This window comes from Acanthopagrus latus, chromosome 22, assembly GCF_904848185.1.
Source record: "Acanthopagrus latus isolate v.2019 chromosome 22, fAcaLat1.1, whole genome shotgun sequence".
Classification (NCBI taxonomy): Eukaryota; Metazoa; Chordata; class Actinopteri; order Spariformes; family Sparidae; genus Acanthopagrus; species Acanthopagrus latus.
The window spans coordinates 1,071,647-1,093,223 of NC_051060.1; the positions used below are offsets into that span (position 1 = coordinate 1,071,647).

At 39.8% G+C, this 21,577-nt stretch overlaps 2 protein-coding genes and 1 long non-coding RNA gene across 3 annotated transcripts; all 3 read right to left on the reverse strand.

The window, feature by feature from the left end:
* Positions 1 to 1,317: 1,317 nt before the first annotated feature.
* Positions 1,318 to 6,628, reverse strand: LOC119012971. Its single transcript, XM_037087251.1, has 16 exons — positions 6,612 to 6,628; positions 6,405 to 6,480; positions 6,132 to 6,220; positions 5,929 to 6,031; positions 5,722 to 5,838; positions 5,488 to 5,639; positions 5,238 to 5,378; positions 4,927 to 4,984; positions 4,678 to 4,806; positions 4,417 to 4,512; positions 4,035 to 4,129; positions 3,847 to 3,889; positions 2,999 to 3,107; positions 2,805 to 2,850; positions 1,970 to 2,040; positions 1,318 to 1,704 (listed from the first exon to the last, which is right to left on the reverse strand). Exons 1-14 carry the CDS (start codon positions 6,626 to 6,628, stop codon positions 2,840 to 2,842), a joined length of 1,236 nt encoding a protein of 411 aa, XP_036943146.1. The 3' UTR covers positions 1,318 to 1,704; positions 1,970 to 2,040; positions 2,805 to 2,839.
* Positions 6,552 to 12,292, reverse strand: LOC119013056. The gene is made up of 14 exons (XM_037087405.1): positions 12,270 to 12,292; positions 11,952 to 12,101; positions 11,713 to 11,844; positions 11,509 to 11,532; positions 9,933 to 10,994; positions 9,640 to 9,779; positions 9,335 to 9,536; positions 8,941 to 9,057; positions 8,253 to 8,400; positions 7,487 to 8,164; positions 7,207 to 7,292; positions 6,948 to 7,106; positions 6,761 to 6,802; positions 6,552 to 6,672 (listed from the first exon to the last, which is right to left on the reverse strand). The coding sequence occupies exons 1-9, from the start codon at positions 12,274 to 12,276 to the stop codon at positions 8,369 to 8,371; spliced, it is 1,866 nt and encodes a 621-aa protein (XP_036943300.1). The 5' UTR covers positions 12,277 to 12,292; the 3' UTR covers positions 6,552 to 6,672; positions 6,761 to 6,802; positions 6,948 to 7,106; positions 7,207 to 7,292; positions 7,487 to 8,164; positions 8,253 to 8,368.
* Positions 12,293 to 13,104: 812 nt separating this feature from the next.
* On the reverse strand, positions 13,105 to 21,080 carry LOC119013057. The gene is made up of 2 exons (XR_005072674.1): positions 20,820 to 21,080; positions 13,105 to 13,780 (listed from the first exon to the last, which is right to left on the reverse strand). It is a non-coding gene; the product is annotated as an uncharacterized LOC119013057 (long non-coding RNA).
* Positions 21,081 to 21,577: the final 497 nt, after the last annotated feature.

A 21,577-nucleotide genomic window follows, 5' to 3' on the forward strand; every position in this document is an offset into this window, starting at 1 on the left:
TTAATTTCTCGTGTTCTTTGTCTGAAAGGTGAGTTTCTTGCAGGAATGCAATCTGGCAGCTATTTCTCTTCAACTGATTAATAATCTTCTTTCTCTTGACTGGGCTGTGGAGACCTTTGACATTGTAACTTATTACCTTAAGAGATCCCATAACTCAGAGGCAGTGTCACATGTAATGGAAAGAAAAGAAAGAGTAAAATAATATAGAATAAGCTAATAAAAGGTTGTGGGAAATAAAATCAAGCAAGTAATAAAATGGGTGTACAAGTAGAGACCGGAGGCTACATGAAAAATACCTGAGAATTACTAAGATAACAGCAGCATATGTCTTGTAACAATTCAACTTAAACAAATGATTCTTATCCTGAAAGAGTATGTGGATGGGAAAGTTCACTGTCGCTCTTCTTAGATCCCTGGAGAACATGGGAATCGACACGAACAGAGCTGAACACAGAACTACAGTAGCCAAGAACACGGCTAACATAAATGTCCGGTTGGTCCTGTGGGGCACAGTTTTAGGCTGCATCTCGAACTTGCAGCTGTGCGAACAGTCAAGAGTTCGCTTTGGTTTGGGCAGAAGCCAAACTATATTCAATCAGTAGATGTGCACTTCAGGCTACCCCAGAACCTCATATAAAATGAAGACACCTTAAACTCAATAACTTAAGTTTCAATGTAACTGTATGTTGTAGTAAATTACTTACAGAATTACTTACTTTTGAGTAAGCTATGCTGTTGATAATCTCTCACTTACACAATGTGCAGGCGACACATCCCTCAGTTCAACCAACTGGCATAATAGATTGCATATTCCTAATCATATTGCCATAAGGGTCACAGATTTAGCGTATCAAGCTCTTTTTTTTTTTTTTTTTTTCCCCCCCATTTTCAGACCTGATGACAGTAAGGGGATACTGTTGTTTAATGCTCCGGTCCATCAGCTGGAAGGATGTGTTCCTTTATATAGTCCATTGCCATAGTAGCATCCACAAACTCCCGCTCATCGTTGTTGTTGGAGATGCGGAGCCTGGCCGGATACAGCAGACCATAGCGGACCCCAGGTGTCCCCTGAAGCATCTTTCTGGCGGGTGTAAACGCTGCTCGGGCTCTGGCGACATTGGCGGTGTAGTCCGGGAATATAGCGATCGGGTTTCCCTTGTAATTGAGTTGGCCGCCTCGGTCTCTGGCCTTCCTCAGAATATCCATGGCATCTCCCTCGTTGTGTATGTAGTGCCTGGCTCTAAGACTACCTATAAAAATGCCTGACAACGCCACCTCCAATTACAATTGACCCACTCTGACTTCCCCGAACAGAACAATTTACCAGAGGCATATCCTGTGCAAAAGTTAAGTTGGCTTTATTACAATATATAGATCAAATTTCACTAAAACATAGGCATGAGGCAATAAACAAACAACAATCTCACTGGGTGGGTAAAGTCAATCAGTTCTCTTCACAATAAGGGCGGGTCAGCTATACACAGCAACAATAAAATGACTGTGGGAGACAGAAGAGGGAGACAGCAATTCTACCACCACATGCATGCACTACACACTTAACCTCTATTTACATATGATTTATCGCAATGAAATACATGCAGTGTCACAACCAAATATACACACCACTACTGAGTGTCACCCGTGCAGTCCCACCACAGAAGGAGGCTGTGTGTCAGTGCGGACCCGGCCTTTCACAGAGTCAAGCTGTAGGTACAAGAGAGAACAGACATTTAATGACATCACCATCCAAATGACTACTACTACCCAGTACATCAAGTATAGTAGAAAATATACTCTAATTGCCTCAAGCCTACAAATCATTTAAACAGCAAAAAGTAAATCAACAGTAGAAAACAGTGGCTGGCCTGGTCCTTTAAAGAAAACACAGAATGCATTAGTTGTCATCCCAAGGTTCAACATATTGCACATAAGTAAAACACTAAAACATATAATAAAAGTATAAGCCTACTTTGCAAGGGTACACCAACTCCAGTAATTAAATAATGCAGGAGCAGAGGGAGAAATCCAGTGCATCAACTACTAACAAGTGTAGTTTCTGGGCTGTCTTCCTCAAAGGTGTCGGCGTGTAGTATGTTGATAAAAGAATTCTGCGGAGGCAAGGCTGGGTGGAATGATAGAGCAATCTTTATTAAAACAGACTTGAGCCTAGCATCCGAACAGAGTGTGTGGCCACACCTCTGATGTTCTCCAATCTAGGGCAAAGTAATGCCAAACGTTTTTGCCCCTTCTTGCCCTATCGGAACTCCTACGCCTTCGCTCTTAGGAATTCTACCAAGTGCCACCCCTCCTTCTCTTCCTGTGCGAGGGTTTTTAAAGTCCCTTTCTAGCACACACCCACTTCTCCTAATTGGTCACTTTGGTAAATTATCCAATGGACTAAAAGAGGAGTTGACCTGTCTCCCTCGTAAACTCATCTGACTTGGCTGCATTCAACTTCATGTCTTGTCCCCAAAATGACCCAAGTGGGTTTCCTGCTCTTTCTACGGGTACAAACACAAACATTTGAGCATCTCCCACCATCTGGCGTGGGGGTCAATCTTAGGTTTACTGCTTTATCCTGGTCTGCCACCTGATAACCTTTGGCACTTACACAGTTACCACTCTGACCCCTGGAGCTGTAAATCCACTCTATTTGTATTCTTAACTCACATGAGGAGAAACAATTAGTAACCCAAAATGTGTAGAAAACACACAGATACTACACAAGAAAACAAAGTTAGAAATACCAGAATCTAAAAATACATTAAAAAAAAATTACAGATAAACACATGTATATTGTTTACCAGTATCTGTGCCACAGCATCCGTCAGTGGTCACGTCAGTCCTGAACTGAAACAAATAAATAAAATATACTTAAAATATCTTTCAGGTAATGTTACCATCTCCACACAGGTTAAAATACTTAGCACAAAGAGTGCTGGCAGCACACAGACACATGGTTACAAAAGTGAGACACAAACAAAAGGCTAGCACAAACCTGAGCTATGTCTAGCTTTCACCCTGTATGAGAGGGAGAGTCCTCCATCAAACTTTGCCTTGCGACACCAGTCAGCAGCAGCTACGCAGTCTCTCAAAATAACGTCGCTCTGCAGTAAACAAGAAAACAAGTTCAAAGTATTCATTGTATATTGATATTCCCAAGTAATGATTCAAACTAGCTTATAATTTACAGCAAATTAACAAATTGATGATATAATTAGACATGCTTATTACTTTATTGTCAACAAACTCCCTAACCAGATATTTATAGATAATCTTTATTAAGCAGGCTAGGCTACCATTGTTCACAGTGTTGAATTTGCTATATTGCCTTTAGATAAAAGCACGATTGTATATTTTATGTCAAAGTGGCATTCATAAGCTTGGTAATGTTAACTATTTCAGTACTTCTGTGAACTGTTTTGTCTTGTTTTTAAGACCCTACACTTAACTGTTATTTAAGTTTCATTGAAATAAAATTTAAACCTCATTTGTCTTCTTGGTTTGTATATAATTCCATTGTTATTCCCTTACATGCATGCAATTCATAGAAACAAAAACTAAAGGGTCATAATTTTATAGTAATAAGGTTCCACCACAAGGTGTCACCTTTCTGCAAGTCAAGTAGGCTGTGCTGCAAAATAATAGGTTATAGTTGTGTAAAGCATTTCACAGTATGAAGCAATGTTCCTTTCAGCAACAGAAAAAAATTGTGGAGTGGATGAGATCATATATGCTCAGCTTTGCTTTTATTGACTCGTGCAACTAAAGCCACTTCAATAATAAAATTGCAGGAGCATTTAATGGGTCTTTAGCTGTGGGTGTTTGGGATAGAAAAGGTCTTACCTCATTCATGCTTTCTGAGTCACCTTCTGTGATCTCTCCAGGCCTGTAAAAAAAATATGATCTGTAAATGCACTGGTGCCATCATTACAGTGACGTCAACTTAACCTACAAAAGTACTGTGATCCATGACTGGCAGAATGGATTTAGAGATTTAGCATGTACACCTACACCTGTACACTGTCCTTTACCTTTTGTCATCCTTCGAAGATGTGCTCTTCAGAAGCACAGATTCAGCTTGGTATCGGGACATGCTGTGACTTTTTTGCAGCCACAGAATCAAAACCTACAAAAGAAATTTTGAGAAAAACTGTCAACTTAAAAGATATTGAATTTAGCCTTGTATACATATGTTTCTTCCTTATAGATTTAAGCACTATAATTTTGATTCCAACAGCTAGAGATTAATTATATTAGAATTTAATGGTACCATAGAGGTACAGATATGTCTCTATATCTAACTCTTTTGACATTTGCAGCTCTTAAGACACAGATACCATTACTCAGAATTTCATGCTGTGAATTGTATTCTTGTGCTAATAAGTAAGTTGTTACATATCCTCTTTAGCTCACCTCAGGCAAAATTATGTCTGTGAGGAAGAGCTGCTTCTCAGCAACGGTGCCGGGTACTGACAGGACTTTGTCTAGTCTCTGGATAATGTCATCTGTCTGGGGGAGTAATAGACATGGAAAAAAAGATTTAGATAACATGCTGGCAGAAATAATTTACAAAAAAGGACTTAAAAGCCGTGTTAAAATGACAAATTTTGAACTTGCAAGGCCACATTTTTTCTATTACTCCTTTCCCACATGCTATTTAAAAAGTCCACATACCTTCATGTCATTGAATAAAGTGAAATGTTCACTGTAGTGTTTCCGGAGGGCAGGATCTAGTCCTCTGTGTTCCCACAGATACATTCTGTTGGACAGAATGTTCCCACTCTGGAGGTTTCTTTCCAAATCCTGCAATCATACATATTTAGCGGTTGATAGTGTTTTACCACCATGGACTCTTTATAGAATTATTGAATGCCTTTAGTAGAGAAAATGCAGTACAGCTCACAGGAGATTACATGTTATTACCTTTATTTCTCCATCTGTCAGAATGTCTTCTGCTTTAACAGACTCCAGAATGTCATCTCTGTTTAAAGAAAAGCATTACCTGAATGTTTACACGTCTATTTTGACAAGGTACATAAGGGTTAAGTCCTACTCTTGTTAACTGTAAATTATATAACACATTTCAATCTTTGTACATTAATGTTAAGACACTGAAAATGATTACAGGCATTAAGGGTAAAACCATGTTAATATTCTGTATGAAACACAACTACAACAGTTATCACTTTGATCTTCATGGCAACCAAGCTTCTGCAAAATGAGATTATTCTTACAATTTAGGGGTGCTGTTGCATCCACAAAAAAAATCCTTAGACGTCCAGTCCCCCTCCACACCAGCACACTGGAAATGCAGCCAGTTTTTGCATGCTGTGCATTGTACCCATGGGTACATCTTTATTTTTTCATGGAAAACACTGTTGAAAAACACAAGTGGGACAATATTACCAATAGTTAATAACTTGTGTTGTGTGTAAAGTACTATATAAGTATACTTAACATAGTTTTCATTTATGTTGTACATACCTGGTTGTCCCAGTTGCCCGCTGGAACAAACAGGACCTTAGTTTCCAGGCCAGGCAATGGCTGTTGGAGTTCGGTTTTTTTGCTTCAGCTTCCTGAAGTTTTATTTCCTTCTTCTCCATTTTGAGAAGCTCCTCAGCAGTTCTTGGGAAGTCCTGTGTTACAACGATCTGTTGTACATCATCTGTCTTTTATTCATTACAGATTTTGGTATAACATTTTAAAAAAACCTCTAACCTCTGCGTTGACAGTCTTCAGAATTTGAGCAGCATGGTGCAGACGAAGAGTCCTACATTGATTAAGAGTGAGAGCCTCTGCAGTGACCTCACGGTTTAGGGCCTCATTTTCAGCTGCCTAAAAGTGAACAAAAAAATTCACTTGATGAAATCATAAACCACACTTGCACTGAACAGGGAGAAGCAGCTCAAAGAATAAACAGCTTACAGAACACACAAAGACTCCACAGTTAACAGTGTCTTGCTGCTTCCACTGTGAAGGAAATGTCACAGTCCAACCTTCAAGGCCACCAGATAATCTGAAGACATTTCTACAAGAGAACAAATTGGCAATAATTTAGTATGATCATTATGCCACATATGTAGTAATCAATGACAAATATCAAATGTTGTATGAGACTTTCCCTTTACCTGAGGAGGTCCATGTCACCATGACTGATCTGACATTGAAGCATGAGTGAATCATAAACTCTGATCTGTCTCAGTTTGAAGTCAAATACCTACAAGGACATAAATCAGTCATAACAATTCAAAAAATATCACATTTGTATGACTTCAAATGGAGTTAATGGTTTAGGTTATGCTTTTGCTCTTTCTGCATCATTGACTTTGTTGCTAAAACATATTTACCAAATTATATTAATAGTCCAATCACAGAATAAAACTTGTTTAATGGAGGCTCACCCAAAGAATAAAATGGTTGCCCGTCTCTGGAGACAAGTGACCAACAATCCTGGGGAGGAATAGCTTGTCTTGACACCTATAATAAAACAATATCAGGTTGGACAACACAGTCCATGTGAAGAGTAGATATATTTTTCAAATATTTACATTGTCTTATGTTTCAAAAAGGACCTACTGGGATGCGTTTGACAACCTGCTCACTCACACCTCCACTCGTGGTCCATTCCCGGTGCCACAAAATGAAGTCATAAGTACCCAAAGAACCACTCTATAACATAAAATGTATGTGTTAATACCAGCAAACGTTGATAAGGCAACAAAAGCAATCAAAAATGGAAGAACATTAAATCTATTACCGTGTGTTCTTGGGCCAGCTGAGCAACTCGATAGTTAACTGCCTGTAATTCAATATACTTGTTAAAATACAACACTCAATATGTGCTAATTGGTATAAGGTACACATCTATACTTTAGAAACACTGCAGTAACTAATTACAGTTCATGTACAAACTAACTTCAAACACCAGATTTATCTGCACTTACATCATCCGTCAACCATGGCATGACCATGGAAGATTGTGCCAACAATTCCGGTGGGCAAAAACTGCGAATGTCCTTTATGGTCACAGGAAATCGCCTTGACACATGAGTAATGATTTGAGTTTCTTTGCGGCATCCAGAGAACAAGTCCTCGAGTTTTCCCTTAATACAAACAGTATGACAAAAATATTAATTTTGATTCATAATATGATTTAAGACAAAATTAAAAGCCAACACCTGTCGTGTGATGATGTTTTATTACCTTGTCATTATCATCGATGGCATATAGTTCTGCTTGAAATGATGATCTCACAGTGCCAGCTACAGTCGGCTTATGATCTTCCTTCCCTTCAAAGAAAGATCAAAGAAGAACGTATGACTTATTTGGAAAACATGCTTACTTTGTAACATTAGTGTTTTCATCCGGTTGGGCTACAACAAGAGGATTGAAGACCTAGGTTATGGCACTTTCTTTTTTATGTTTCCACCTCCACAACTTTTAAATCCTGTATTATGTTATAACATATAGCGAACAAGCTTACCAGCAGACTGCAGACCCAGCATTCCATGAAGGCCAATAGACAACTGGGTATTGCATAAGGCCTCCATTTCTGATTTGAAAGTTAGGTTGATTTTCTCATTGTGGAGATCTATCAAAACCCGTAGTGTTTGTTTGAAGTGTGCCTCTTTCATTTGGCACAATGAATATCTAACAGATGCAAGTTCGCGATTGAACTGCTCTGCAACTGATGAGTTGATTTCTGTTCGGAGGCTGGGGCAGATATTCAGACTTCTAAGCCTCTCTTCTGGACGTTTCTGGTTTTTCTGGTGGAATCTGTCATAGAGTGAATATCTCTCTGTTGTGCCTGTGATAGGATGTGTTGCTGCCACTCTGTCACCATCGAGACTTCCCTGTAGTGGGAGTGGGAACCTCAGGTTCTTAACCCACTTCATGTCCATCTGCAATTCCTTATTGACAGCCAGCTTGATGTTGTCAGGGGTTGGAGCACACAGTCTTCCATCATGTTGCTTGAAATACAGTTGTCTTGTCCGGTTGTTTGTATGCCGAGCAACTTGTCCAGCCACATCTGAAATGTAGCATGTGGGGAACTGTTTAAAACTCAGCAGCCCATCAGCGTGGTCCCTGGCTGACTCCGTCCAGAATAGGAAATTTAGGTAGTATACAACTCCGTGCATACATGAAAAATGAAGGACACCACCTAAAGAATAGAAAAGATCATATAACATAATGCTGTTATAGGAAGGAAAAACAAATAAATCCAAAAAATATAACAAAAAATTTCTCACCACCAGCTTTCTGTAGTTTCCAAAATAGCTTGGGGTATATGTCTTTGAAGTTCAGCAGTTCCTCAAGCCTGATAATCAGATCTGCAATGGTCCCCTCTGCTGACACACCCAAGGCATTACAAGCATCTTGTAGTTCTTTTTTTTGAGGCTATAAGTTGAAAAGACAAAAAAGAGACCCATTATGTCACTGGTGTGGTGGGGTGTTGGACCCTAGTCCAAGGAGTGAGTGGACAACAGGAGTATATATACTGGCTTGATTACAGATGGGATAACATATGAGGTGGGTGTGGCTGACTGGCAGGAGTGGAGCAGTGGTGGGGTGAGTGCAAATTAACCTGAGAGCCAGGAAGGAAAAGAGAAAACTAAGGGGGAAAATACTGTGATCCTGACACATTACACACACACAGTATGTCATATAACATATTGTTGCAAAAAACAAAATAAAACCCACGACCTTAGGAATACGGATGACATAGAATTTAGGCCTATGTCTACAGTTACAGTATACTGACAGACAAGCAATATTAACATGAAGTGTACCTTCTTTGAATCAAGTAGATCCAGAATGATGTCCTCATTTATCTTTTTGTCACCAAGCTTATGTCGAAGTGTAAGGTTGATACCGTTGTTTTTTCACACTTTTCAAAATTTATGATAGTATAAAGCACTGGCCATATGTAGTCCATACCTGATATGAGTCCTTCTGCTATCAGTGACTTGTCCAAGTCTGACCATGCCTTCACTATATCCACTTCAAAGTCTTCCTCAGAAACAGTCTCTGGATCTGGCCTTTTAAATGTGCCAACTGCAAATGAAGTTTTGCACAGAATTACAAAAGCACAGCACCAACACAAACATTCATAGAGAAACATAGAGTCACCAATAACTTCACATATGAAATTCCAAAAATTATGAAACATTTGCCATTGCAACCTTCTGAAATAACAAATAAATTATTTAATCACTGCCCACCTGACATACTTGATACAGGCACACATTTGCATCTTTAAGTCGGTTGTGAGAATCTTCATCATAAATGTAATGTTACCATGGATTAAAACATATTGGAAAAATATTCTTACATGGGATATCAAAGGCCAGTTTCCAGTTGGCGTCAGCCACAACCACAGCTGGATGGTGCCCACACTGGTAGCAGGAAAACTGAAACTTGAAATTAGTGAGCGATAAAAAGTGATGAAATGCTTTTTTCACTGTTTGGTGATGGTATCGGTTGTCATTTAACAATGACATAGTGTCCAGCATACGTCCACTGGTTGTCTTGTTCTGTAATGAATCAACATACAAATATGATATCTGTTATCAATTACTCGCTGACATAAATGCTGGCTGAAATTTTTTGGCCTAAATGTTTTTATGATTTCCTTACCGCCAAACCAGAAAGCAAAAGCTCACACAATGGCAATGTCAAGAGGACGCGGTTATTGAAGTTGTGAAAACCAGAGGTATATTCCTGGAACCTCACAACGTTAGTGCATGCTGGGCACTGTTTTACAGCTACAGAGACACCTGTTAATTGAAAGAAAAGTAGTTTAAAGTTTAATTATATATAGCACTGTACATTATTTGCCATTGCACATGTCATTTAAAACAAATATGAATGTGATGTCATGATGGGTACATTCTTGCAAAAGCATAGAATAGCATTTTTTACAGACTTACCTTTCTGGACATAATTAATCCCATACACCACAGCTTGCGTGGTTACTGTGTTGGAGGGATTCAGAGCTGGAGGGGTGGGACCAGGACAGTACGGACAAGTGTTTTCTGTGGGGACAAAACACGGTGGTGGTGGTTGCTGCTCCTTAGTCCTCAGCTCCACAGGCAAATCCTGTAGGAATGGGATGCGCTTGTGTGTCATGAGGTAGTCTGTCATAATGCAGATTTTCTGACTGTTCACAGGTTGTTGTTCACAGCTGATGCTGGTTTCAACAATGTGACTTTCCAGGTCATCAATATCTTGTGTCTGAATGTCCAATGTTTCCATTAAAGTGCCTGGGGACTCTTGAAAAATCCACCACATGGCCATCATGCGGTGGATACACCGGTGTGAAGTCCCAGTCCCCCGACACTGACAGTTCCATTGTCCCGCAACTGTGTCAAACATGACTATAGTCCTTCCGAACTGACACCAGTTGTCTGTCTGCGATGTGAAGACTGAGAAGAAAACCCACCGTTTGGAGTATCCCTCATCTTCAAAAATAACTGGAAAAACACTGTCCAATCCAAGTTTGTTTGAATCCAGGTTGAGGTTTTCGCATCTGACACCCCATTCTGAGGACATCAATCCCTTACTCAACATGTCCTTGAGGGAGGCAGATGTGAGGACTGCTGGCTTTGCATATGACTTGGCATTCTTTGTTCTCTCCAAGTGTTTGCATTCCTTTCCAGGATTTCCTGAGGACCATGCAATTTGCATGAATTTCCTGCAATTTGGAACCTCACAGTCAATTTTTGGTGGGTTAGTGGACTTGATTACATGCACCGGCAAAACAGGGCTGTGGTCATACTTTGGTGTGACATAAATCCCATTTCTTACGTCAATGAAAATCATGGGGGCAATGTCCAAGCAATGTACATCTCTGATATGTCTTTTTAGATTTTTTTGGGAACTTAGCTCAGAAGTGCAGTGGGGACATGACACCTTTTCTGGTTTACTGTCCAAGTTGTCTGCAGGGTCTTCTGTGACATTGTCGGCTTTTCGTTTTAAAGCCTTTGTCTTATCTGCCAAATAAAAAACAAAGACACAGTTGTTATTGTGAAACATTAAAGTACTTATTAAAGATCTTTAAACCACAATACAAAAGCCACTGTATTTCTGCCCTGAGACTAGCTCTAGAGTATATTTGTTTTTTGCCACACCCAGGGAGCTGCAATCGAAGACATTACTGAGGAGGACACACCACTGATGACCATCAGACTAAACAATTGCAAAATTATGAAACAACAATTTAAAGTGAAATATTTCTTAGATATAAAGGCAGAAACATATAGTCATCTTCCTGGGGGCTGACTGAGGGACTGAAGTAAGCACCCACAGATTTAACCTTGTTAAAAATGTAATTCAACTCTGCCAGGAGACAAAAATATGCTCCTTTCTGGACACACATCATAGCTTTTATATGCTGTGTGGTGTTTTTAGCATTACCTGCATCAAACTCAACAATTTGGCACTTTCAGAAAAAAATCTGTAATAAAACATAATGACAAATACTAATATTTTACTGTCATGTAATACCTCGTTTTTTGCTTGATGCAATACCTGCAGGAAACAAATGGAAAGAAATGTGGTAAACATTAGGATTATAAAATTGTATAGTTCATAAAATTAAAGTAGACTTTAAATACAAAGAAAAAAACAGAAAATTGAGAAAATACTGCTTGGTTATATTGATTGAAATTGAGATTAAAATGTGTGTGGATGTTGCAGCAGAACACCTACCATGCATGACTTTTAAATGTTTCATGAAGTAGCATGGCCGTGAAAAAGTTTTAAAATTGCAATATGGACAATGGTAGTGGCTTCTGGATGCTTGTGTTTTGTCCTTGCAGAAGCAGGCCACCACAAATTTCTCTGAAAAAAAAAATGGGTCAAAAACAAAAAACAAACAAAAAAAGAATATATATTTTCAATAAATGTAATCACGTCCTACACCTTTATTGTTCAGCTGTACTACATACCTTGATTGTTTTCCACAAAGTACATTGCATCTGCAAGATGCTTTTTGCAAAGATGATTCTTATTTGCCAGTTCCTTTTTTTGACAGAAGACACATTCAGACCCATCACAGGCCAAAAACGATGCTACATCGGAGAACATCTGATGTGAACCTATCAAACAAATAACAAAGGTGACAAAATCAGAGCCCCCGGGCTCAAACTTTGTAACACTATAAGTACATGAAAAAGTGTTTTTTGTAGGGCTAAGTAAATCTTTCTGCTGTGTTTCACCGTGATTTATCTCACTAATTCCTTTTATTTACTTATAGCCCAACTCACCTTCCATTTTCCAGACTCGTTGAAAAAAGTCGAGAGTCTGTGGAAACATTAAAGTTAACAGTCATTGGCCAATGAAATTAGACTTCAAACATTTGGATTGTTGTAGAAAATATTTTTTGTTTGCGTTTTTTTCTCATCACAGACCACAGGCTTTTGTAAAATTCTCATGTTAATTATCACGATTAAATTACCTACCAAAGTTTCTTCAGTCCTCCGGGCAAGTCCGTGATTTGCAATGGCGGAGATGACAACTGAACGTCTTAAGGGATGTGAAGTTGACAAGATGGCTGGCAGTGACACACCTTTTCTGACACTGTTGACACCCCAGGGGACAGCTTCTTGTCACCGTGATTTACAGTTTGCAACTTAAAAACAACACAAAATGCGACAGCACAAACAGTTATGCTCAATGGAAATCAATGGAAGCTCATTATTAACATTTTGACACGTTTTAAAATAAAAATACATTTCTGACCATTTTGATTGTTTACTTACGTTAACTTTGATCCTCTTTGTCTCCTGCCGTCTCTATCCCGAAAATGGTTAGGAACAACGTATTGTGTAGGTCATATCGCTCTTTTCCAGTGTGTGGCCTTGTCAAGTTTGAAGAATTTTTGATGAACTTGTGTGTGCCTAATGTACTACTTAGCACTTTCATGCACAACATGTATCAAAATTACCTGTATTCATGTAATGTTATATATGCCTGAATGTTCCTTTTCTTTAGGCTATATTTGAAATTAATGCATTCTGACTGTATAACTATGTTACTATATACATCTTTTCAATTTCCAAAAATCTTTATTTTTCATTACTTTATTTATTAAAAGGCTAAAAAATTGGGGTGGGATTTTATGCCTTCAATGATAGTGCACCTTGGAGAGAGACACGCAGTACAGGGACGTCCGATGCGAGACTCGAACCGGGGGCCTCTGCAGTGAGGGCTATAGTCCCTTCAATACATATGAGGCACCTACTTATCTCACTGCGCCATCTATGTATGAAAAAATGAGTCATGACCCATGTATTTAGAGCGATTTCAACCAAGAAACAAGAGATTCAAAGTGTTTATTGTCATGTACAGCAAGAAAAAACAAGTTTCTCTGTGCAATGATTTTTTTTCTTTGCTGTCTACACTGATGCCGAGTTATAAAATAGAATGTAAAAAGAAATTACAATAAATAAAGAATACAAATCTTATTTGTATACAAAAGTGAAGTGTCTGATGTTAGCAATGCAATGTGCAAAATGTACAGTGATGAGGGAGTCCGTGGTTGTGACTCCTGTTATCTGTTCAGGAGTCTGATGAAAGAGGGGATGAAAGAGTTTTTCAGCCTTGATGTTCTGCATTTCACACTTCTGTAGGCTACCTCCGGCCTGAGGGTAGAAGTGTGAACAGTCCGTGATGTGGATGGGTGGGGTTGTAGTCTTGAAGCAGGTGGGAACAATGCTCTGGCGGAGAGGTTCAGGTGTTGTGGCCCTAGACCTCCTGGTGTTCTGCTTATCTGGGTCTGAAAAATATGACATAAATAAATTAAAAAAACCTAAAGGGCATAGCTTTAGTGTAGGTAAAACAGTGGCAGTTGCACCCACTGGCAGCTGTGGGAACACCTGAAGATGTAACCGACAAGTGCCGAAATACCGTCAGCTGCCTCAGTAGTGGTTGCTGCCCCGGCAGCTCGTCCGGACAGTGGCTGCTGGCCCGGCCACTATCGAGCGAGGCGGCTGCCGCCGTGGTGGCAGCTGCCTCGGCCACTCATCCGGCAGCTGGAGCTGCCACCGGAAATGCCGCGACCAGCTGCCGCAGCCACAAAGTGCGCTAGCCCTTGCTGGGGCAGCTGTGGGATGTGCTTTGGCCACATCCAAATCATGAAGTGTCCTGTTAGTGAATAGTGCGTTTGTCTCCCGCGTCTTCGCTTACAGCCATACCGCCCTGAACGCGCCCGATCTCGGAAGCCAAGCAGGGTCGGGCCTGGTTAGTACTTGGATGGGAGACCGCGTGGGAATACCGGACAGGAGGGGAACAGTATCTGACAGTAATATTCCAAGCTGTCAGGATGCGTTCCCCTTGTTTTAAATGGTCAAATTGAATGAAATCAGCCTGAAAATGACATGACTTATCTGTTGTGGGGAATGAAGTCATGAGTATGAATTTCAAAGATATGTGAGTCTCCTTTTAATTTGATATAGTGGCGGGTGGACAAATCACAATTTTTGCAAACCACTTCTGGGTATAAAATAATGTATGTAAGAATGTAAATGTATTTGTGTTCCTTTGACTATGACTACTGGCAGTTAAAGTTTAAAATACATGAATTTGATGATTATTATTTTGATTGAATGATTAGATCAATGTTTCTATTTGATGAATAAATAAGACGTTAGGCTACTCAGTACTTTTTTCTCCAAATTCTTTATGCAACAGAAAGAGCAGGGTCAGGTAGGAGAAACTGGACCAGAGGCCAGCAGCAGCAGGAATGAACAGGGAGGGTCAGCGGGTGAGGAGAATTATAACCAAAGTCCTTAGAACATCTCTGTTCTAACTGGCTGAGAGAAAATATTGATAGCATAAAAGGGACTTTCAGGTTAAATTCTACAACAATTTCACTACTACTACTGTATTCCTAATTCTATTTCAAAATGTTGCTTCTTGCCATTAAATTATGTGGCTTATTAGAGTTACCTTGTCACTACCATTACATTTTTGTGCTGATAATTTGAAACAGGAATGGTGTTTTACAGAACTTTACATGTTCAGTGTTGTTATTTGGCACTTAATTATCTGGTTACTCACCCTGTAGATTCCTGAGGGTCATTCTGTGTCAACTCAACCAGAGTTTGGCAGCTCTAGATTTTATATTTTTACTTTAGATTTTGATAGTATATAATTGTAAAGACCTGAAGTTGGTCCCTTGGTGCTGTGCTGTTTGTGGTTATGTGGTTCTTTAGCCACTAAGGAGAGGTGCAATTTAATGCGAGAGGATAATGAATCACTCAAAAGACCTCTGAACAATTTGTCCCCCTCACCTCTGAAATGATGGATATGCCCCTGGTCCAATGTTTGACAGTAGCGCCAGCGTAAAGCCACATCAGTGGGCCATTCACACAGCTAGCCTGTGGATCCAAAAGAGGTGTGATGTTATACGTCATGATGAAATCTGTGTGTTTTCATGGTGTTTCCTGTTAACGGTTGTTGTCCTGTTAATCTAAGCATACTACTGACTGTTTACAATCATATCCATATGGATGCTGTTATAATGTGTTATGATTGTGATCCTGACCCACCAAACTTTCTGTAAAGTGACAACACTAAGTTTTTCACTCTAAATTAAATAATGACATTCGCCATCAGTAAACAGGACGCTGTCTGACTCTGACGCGCAGGAAGGGAGGGTGGGTTCTGAGGGAAAGTTCCCTGAAGTCTTGGTCAGAAGGGCTGACTGTCACCATCACAACAATAACTACATCAACACAATAGTGGAGGAGACAAACAGTGAGTTAAAGGTTTTTGCCGGGGACAGACGCTGTAGGACAGACAGGAGGACAGACAGCAGGACAGATACTCCCTCATGTATAACTGCATTTTTTTTCTCCTCATGTAAGTTGACAAAGACACCACTCAGACACAGTGAAACTTTCCCACACAGGATGATGTGGAGAATCAGTGCATGATTCCCACACTCAAAGGGCAGTGTGAATGAGGCTACATACAACACAGCTGTCTTCTAATTGAACCTGTTATAGTCAAAGTGGCTTAAATGTATGCCTTTTTCTAGGCTATTTCCCACTAAATTATGGCTCTTAATGTGTATTTTTGTATTGTGTTTCTGAAATGTTACACATAACGAGTCAAAACCTAAACATACATACATAGTATATACAATTATGAAACTAAATGCATATGCTTTATTTGATGGATTTCTAGTTGTACAATACATTAGCATTGTGCTCTGCAAGATTAGGCTGCATTCTTGTACTCAAGGTTTCAGAAGTGAGCTGTCACTGATCCTGTTTCATCCATTTCTCCATCTCCACCAAATCCACATATTGTTTATAGCCCACTCTATTTTCTGACCTCCTGCCCTGCATTATTATTTTGCTTAGACTAACCACAATCTGTTTCATATCTAGATGAAAGCCCTTTATTAATGGTGGGCTTTTGTTTGCATACCTTTGGTATGGTGAAAAGTAGACAGTTTTTTTTGTCTTGATAACCAAATGAGCTACTACTCTTTTTTTCCTTTTGGGCTTTGTATGGCTTTAAGACAGCTTAGAGAGATGACAGGACACAGAGGTCGCTTCACATGTAGTGTCTGCATGCTTGGATGAAGACAAGCATTCTACTGAGGTAACCAATCAAGTTCTCTTCCCAGGTACAGAGTGACTATGAAACGTTTTGTGTGAAGGTCCTTGATGACAGGCAAACTGAGGTTATTTTGAGGAGCAGGAGTGAAGCCATCTTTGAATGCTGCACTGATCGTCTCACTTATTAATCATGTTAGTTCAAAATTTTGTGCACATTTGGCTTCAGTCTGTTTATATGGTATTGTGAGGCTCCACTCTTATCAGAAAACTATACTGATACTGAAATATGGTACATTATGAAACCAGGATTTGGGATTGACGGGGAAGAAAGCATATCAACAGGAAGAGTAACAGTTGTATGGTGGCCTTGATAAAGAGTTAAATCTCCTCAAGATGCCAGTCATGTTCTTGTTCAGTTTGAGTGTGTGGAGGAAAGCTATCTGTTTGCTGCATTAAGTTAATTAAAATGTCAAAGAATTCACCAAAGTCACTGATCTCTTTACTGGAACTGGTATAAGTTAATGCACAAAGCACTTTCATAATACCAGTATGGTTTACATGGCACACTCTGTCTTAGTTTTCTCAAGAGAAAAAGGGTTTTGCAAAGAAATTTTGTCCATGGACAGGGTTTAAAAGGGTTTAATGATTTCATGTCTCGTCACTAACATTGAAACTGAAATTACATACACAAGGAGTATTTGACAGTAATGGGATTTGTAGGTGCACTGCAATTCACACAAATATATTAGCTTGGTCTCAACATTGTGTCAAAGAGGATCCTTATGAAAATGTCACAAGTGAAATTTGCCTTTTCACAAATCAGTCAAAAAATATTGTAACACATAACTCTTTAAAGAAAGAAAGAATAGCGACTAGATTAAATGACCAGAGATATCAGAAGTTCTAAGATCGACTACGGAGCCCAGGATTGATGCAAAGGAAAGATACAAACAGTTTACTCTTTAAGAAACAATAATGCTTCCATATTTATTACAGGATGGGAAGACCACACATTACATTATTACAACTCTTACCCTGGTAAGTGTAAAAAATAAAAAAAATAAAATAAAGTTTTGCAGCTGCTTTTACTATTAAGATCAATTCAGTCAATTCTGTATAGAGGGAAAATCAGTCCCACCTCACGTGTGTGGGTCGTGCGTATGTGAGACAGTGTAAAAGGATTCAGGTTCCGCAGCGTTGTGTCTCTAAGTATCCTCCAGGGTCTGGCTCACCATCAAACTTCAACTGGCTCCAATATTCAGGTAGGTGCAAATCTCAGTGGGGTCCAACAAAAAAAACCTGACCTACCATAAGTAGGATCAGAGCATTCATTTTAATTTTCTCAACTCTCAATGAATTATAGAACATAAAACACGTTAAATCTACACAAACTCTCTCTCAATACAGAATAACAATTTTTACTGAATTACTGTTGTAATATGACATCACAATTCTCAGTAAGAAAATAAACAACATTCAGATAACCCCTTCGCACCCACCTTTGTTGGTAATTTTCACCTATTTAGCATACCCAAATGGAAAAGCTTATAACACAACAACTACAAGTCCCAGATGGATGGATATTTCACTTGAAAGCTGAGAACCTCTAGTTTCTGAAAATGTGCTGACCTAGCATGAACCATAGCATGAACCTAAATTACATCAGTTCAAACATGGCTCTAAAACATTTTTTCTTCGAATCTTTGAATAACAATAACTTGGATGTGCTTTATGTAAGCCATATGGCAATATACCACATACCTTCTACATCTTGTCAACTACCCCTGGATGAAATTTTAGACTTCTAGGCCTAATCTTATGGGAGTTATGGAGTTTTTAGTTTGTGGTGTCACTGGCGTCCACGAACCTCTCCAAATGGCCAAATTGTGCCAAATGCTTTTTCTCACTTCTGTGACACTGGAAACATTACTGAAGCATTTTGGTGACTATAAAGCCTTCCTCCATGATTCAAAACATAATATTTTCACACATTCATTTGATGGATGGTCGGAGGGGTTTCCACACGCTTCTAGGTGGCCATATTGAGATATTGTCATGCGACAAGGCACTACAGAATAGTAACCATTATACAAAAATGACATACTGAAGTGAATTTCAAACAAGGATTTTATTATCTTTCAATATACTAATACTATATGTACGCAGCGGGGGAGGTAGCACTGGTGGATGCAGAGGAGGATCGTTGGCACTTCTGATGACCACCTTCAGCAGGAGAGGGGGTTGGGCGTCTGACTGTCTCACTTTCAGGCTCCCAATCCACGTCACTGTCTTCAGACTGTGACCTACAAAACACAATGCAATGCACAAATATTACCAAATATGATGAAAAAATTATATAAATGCAATTCAATAGGGTGCTATTTACATAGGAAACAAATAAACACAAATATATGATATTACATATTACACAAAAACATCAGGGAAAAAAAATGTACATAAACAGAATAATTGAATTGGGGGAATATTCCCAGTGTCTGGTCAGTGAAAAAGATCTAGTTCAATTTGTTTACAGGCTTGATATAAAAAAAAAAAAAAAAAAAAATCTAAATAAAAGGGAATTAGAGGCTCAAAGAGAATTACATCATAGAACAGAATTACAAGGATTACATAGCTTTGGTTGAGTAGTTGAGGCTAGCTAGGCTAATTAGCCCCTGGGGGCCTAACCATTTAGCGTCATTTATGAAATGCTAATGTATACTGTACTGTTCACTGTAAGCATAAGAACCCCTTCCCACTAACTTTCATTCAAATTTCACCCATGGCTAAATAAATAAATCAAACATCATCAAAGATAACGGTACTCACCGATCTAACATGTCGTCAAGGCCCTTAGCAAACATCTCCTCTCTCTCAGAGCCCTACTCACTGTCTTCACTTTCATCAGATGATGCCATGATCCATTCCAGGTCTTCTTCTCGGACATATTTAGTTTTCTTTGTGGATTTCGCCATTGTAAACTGTGAAAATTGCCGTCAAAAAAATGTAAATGTCCGGTGCGAGTGCGTCTGCTGCGTAAAGTTAGCCCGCTAGCTGCCAGACGGAGTGATATTCTTCGGCTTATACATAACGGACCTGGGCACGCCTACCATCGTTGGAAAGGTAAAATAATTGGCTAGAAGCCTGAGTGATTGACATGCCAAAGCGCTATCCCTGTACTAAGGCGGCAAAAAACAGTAAACAAAGCCTATTGGTCCTTTAAACAAGGAGCGCTCCATGTACTTCAAGGGCTGTGCTGGGGTGAAAACTGAACAGAAAAAATGGGGACACTTTTATTTTGTAGCCAGCAAAGTGATGAAAACAAGCACACCCAACAACACCATACAGGAACTAGAGAAAATAAAGATACGGCCGGTAAAGTCTGGATTTTATTTGACAAAGTTGGTAGACGGTAAACAAATGGACTTTACAGAACGATATTCACAAGCTGGAATAATTTTATGAAAAAACATTTTAATGCTTTTGATCATTGGATTCTTACGGACAACTGGAATATAAATAATTGAGGAACGGACACATATTACGGCTTTATGGCCGCGTCAAACGTAGGGAGTCGCCGTGTGTTTCTTGTATCTCACGTTTACCATGCTGTTAAATATCAATGATTTATGGTTTAGTGCTCATGATTTCTACAAAATCAACTGGATGAATGAATTGCTGAGATTCTACCCTTTCTAACGACGTATAGTATGTCCCTAATAATGAAAGTTGAAGCGAGATACGTCACTGCGCAGTGGAGACATAAGTCACTTATCTGAAATCGCCCGCCGGCGGGCGGGTGGGTGCTTACAGGATAATCAGATTATGCCATTCATCATATTATGTTATCGAAATAACTTATCAAGATCAACAGTATCAAAATATTCTGTGCTCTTTACATGGTTATTAGCACACAAACAACATCACCCATTAAGAAAGAAAAATATAATTGTGAGCAGTGGGTAAATTGTGGCTGAATATGCTTTAAGTTCGCAGATAAAGTGCTTAACACACATAATACAACTCAGTGTGCATTAAAAAAACCAACAAAAAAAAGAGAAAATAAACGTCTCGTGCACCTTTAAACGTCGGATTAATGCTTCAGCATCAATGTATCTAGTGTGTCTGCCCTGGTGCTAATTAGCACCGGCAGCTAGCGCTCCAACATTAGCTCGTATTCTAGCGGTTAGCTTGTGTCACCGTTAGCATTAGCGATTTAGCATTTAGCATTTCAAACAGGTTGCTCACCGATGCGTTTCTCCTCCCGAGCGGCTCCTCTAACTGTGCTCACACAGGTCCAGGTCGGCCGGGGGATTTCTTCAACAGTTTTCTCTGAGTTTTATCCACGTTTTTATTGTTTCACCGTCCCAAAGTGTGCCGTGGCTCGACTTGTGTTCAATGCGGCTTGCTTTCTCTCTCTTGGCGGCTTCAGAGGAAATGAACCTGCTCCGATTGGGTCAATGGGTGGGAGCTTCTCTCCGATTGGATGAAAGACCAACCCAGCTCTTTCAAATTAAACTCTGTATAGCTTATTTTGTTACAGTTCAATTTCTCTTTGTAAGTGAACATCTTTTTTTATTATTAGCCAAACTTAATATTTAATGAATTGATTTTTCCACAATGATAGAGAAAATATCAAGGATGCGTACGTTGCCCGGATTGGCGTCACCGGGGCCCCACCCTGGAGCCAGGCCTGGGGTTGGGGCTCGCAGGCGAGCGCCTGGTGGCCGGGTTTTTGCCCACAGGACCCGGTCGGGCGCAGCCCGAAGGAGCGACGTGGGCCCGCCCTCCAGTGAGCTCACCACTCGCAGGAGGGTCCAGAAGGGGTAGGTGCGGTGTTATTTGGGTGGCAGTTGTGGGCGGGGGCCCCGGCGACCCAATCCCCGGACAGTGACTCTAGCCATGGGGACATGGAATGTCACCTCACTGGGGGGGAAAGAGCCTGAGCTGGTGTTAGAGGTTGAGCGGTACCGGCTAGAGATAGTCGGGCTCGCCTCCACACACAG

Bases quoted from the DNA above. Each gene is read 5' to 3' on its own strand.
- LOC119012971 (XM_037087251.1), bottom strand. The intron at 5,379-5,487 runs GTATGTACAACA...GTTTTTCAACAG, and splicing joins CGGGCAACTGGGACAACCAG to TGTTTTCCATGAAAAAATAA. The intron at 3,890-4,034 runs GTAAAGGACAGT...TTTTTTTTACAG, and splicing joins TCTTCGAAGGATGACAAAAG to GCCTGGAGAGATCACAGAAG.
- LOC119013056 (XM_037087405.1), bottom strand. The intron at 10,995-11,508 runs GTATTACATGAC...TTTATTTGGCAG, and splicing joins TGCATCAAGCAAAAAACGAG to ATAAGACAAAGGCTTTAAAA. The intron at 9,537-9,639 runs GTAAGGAAATCA...GATTCATTACAG, and splicing joins TTTTGCTTTCTGGTTTGGCG to AACAAGACAACCAGTGGACG.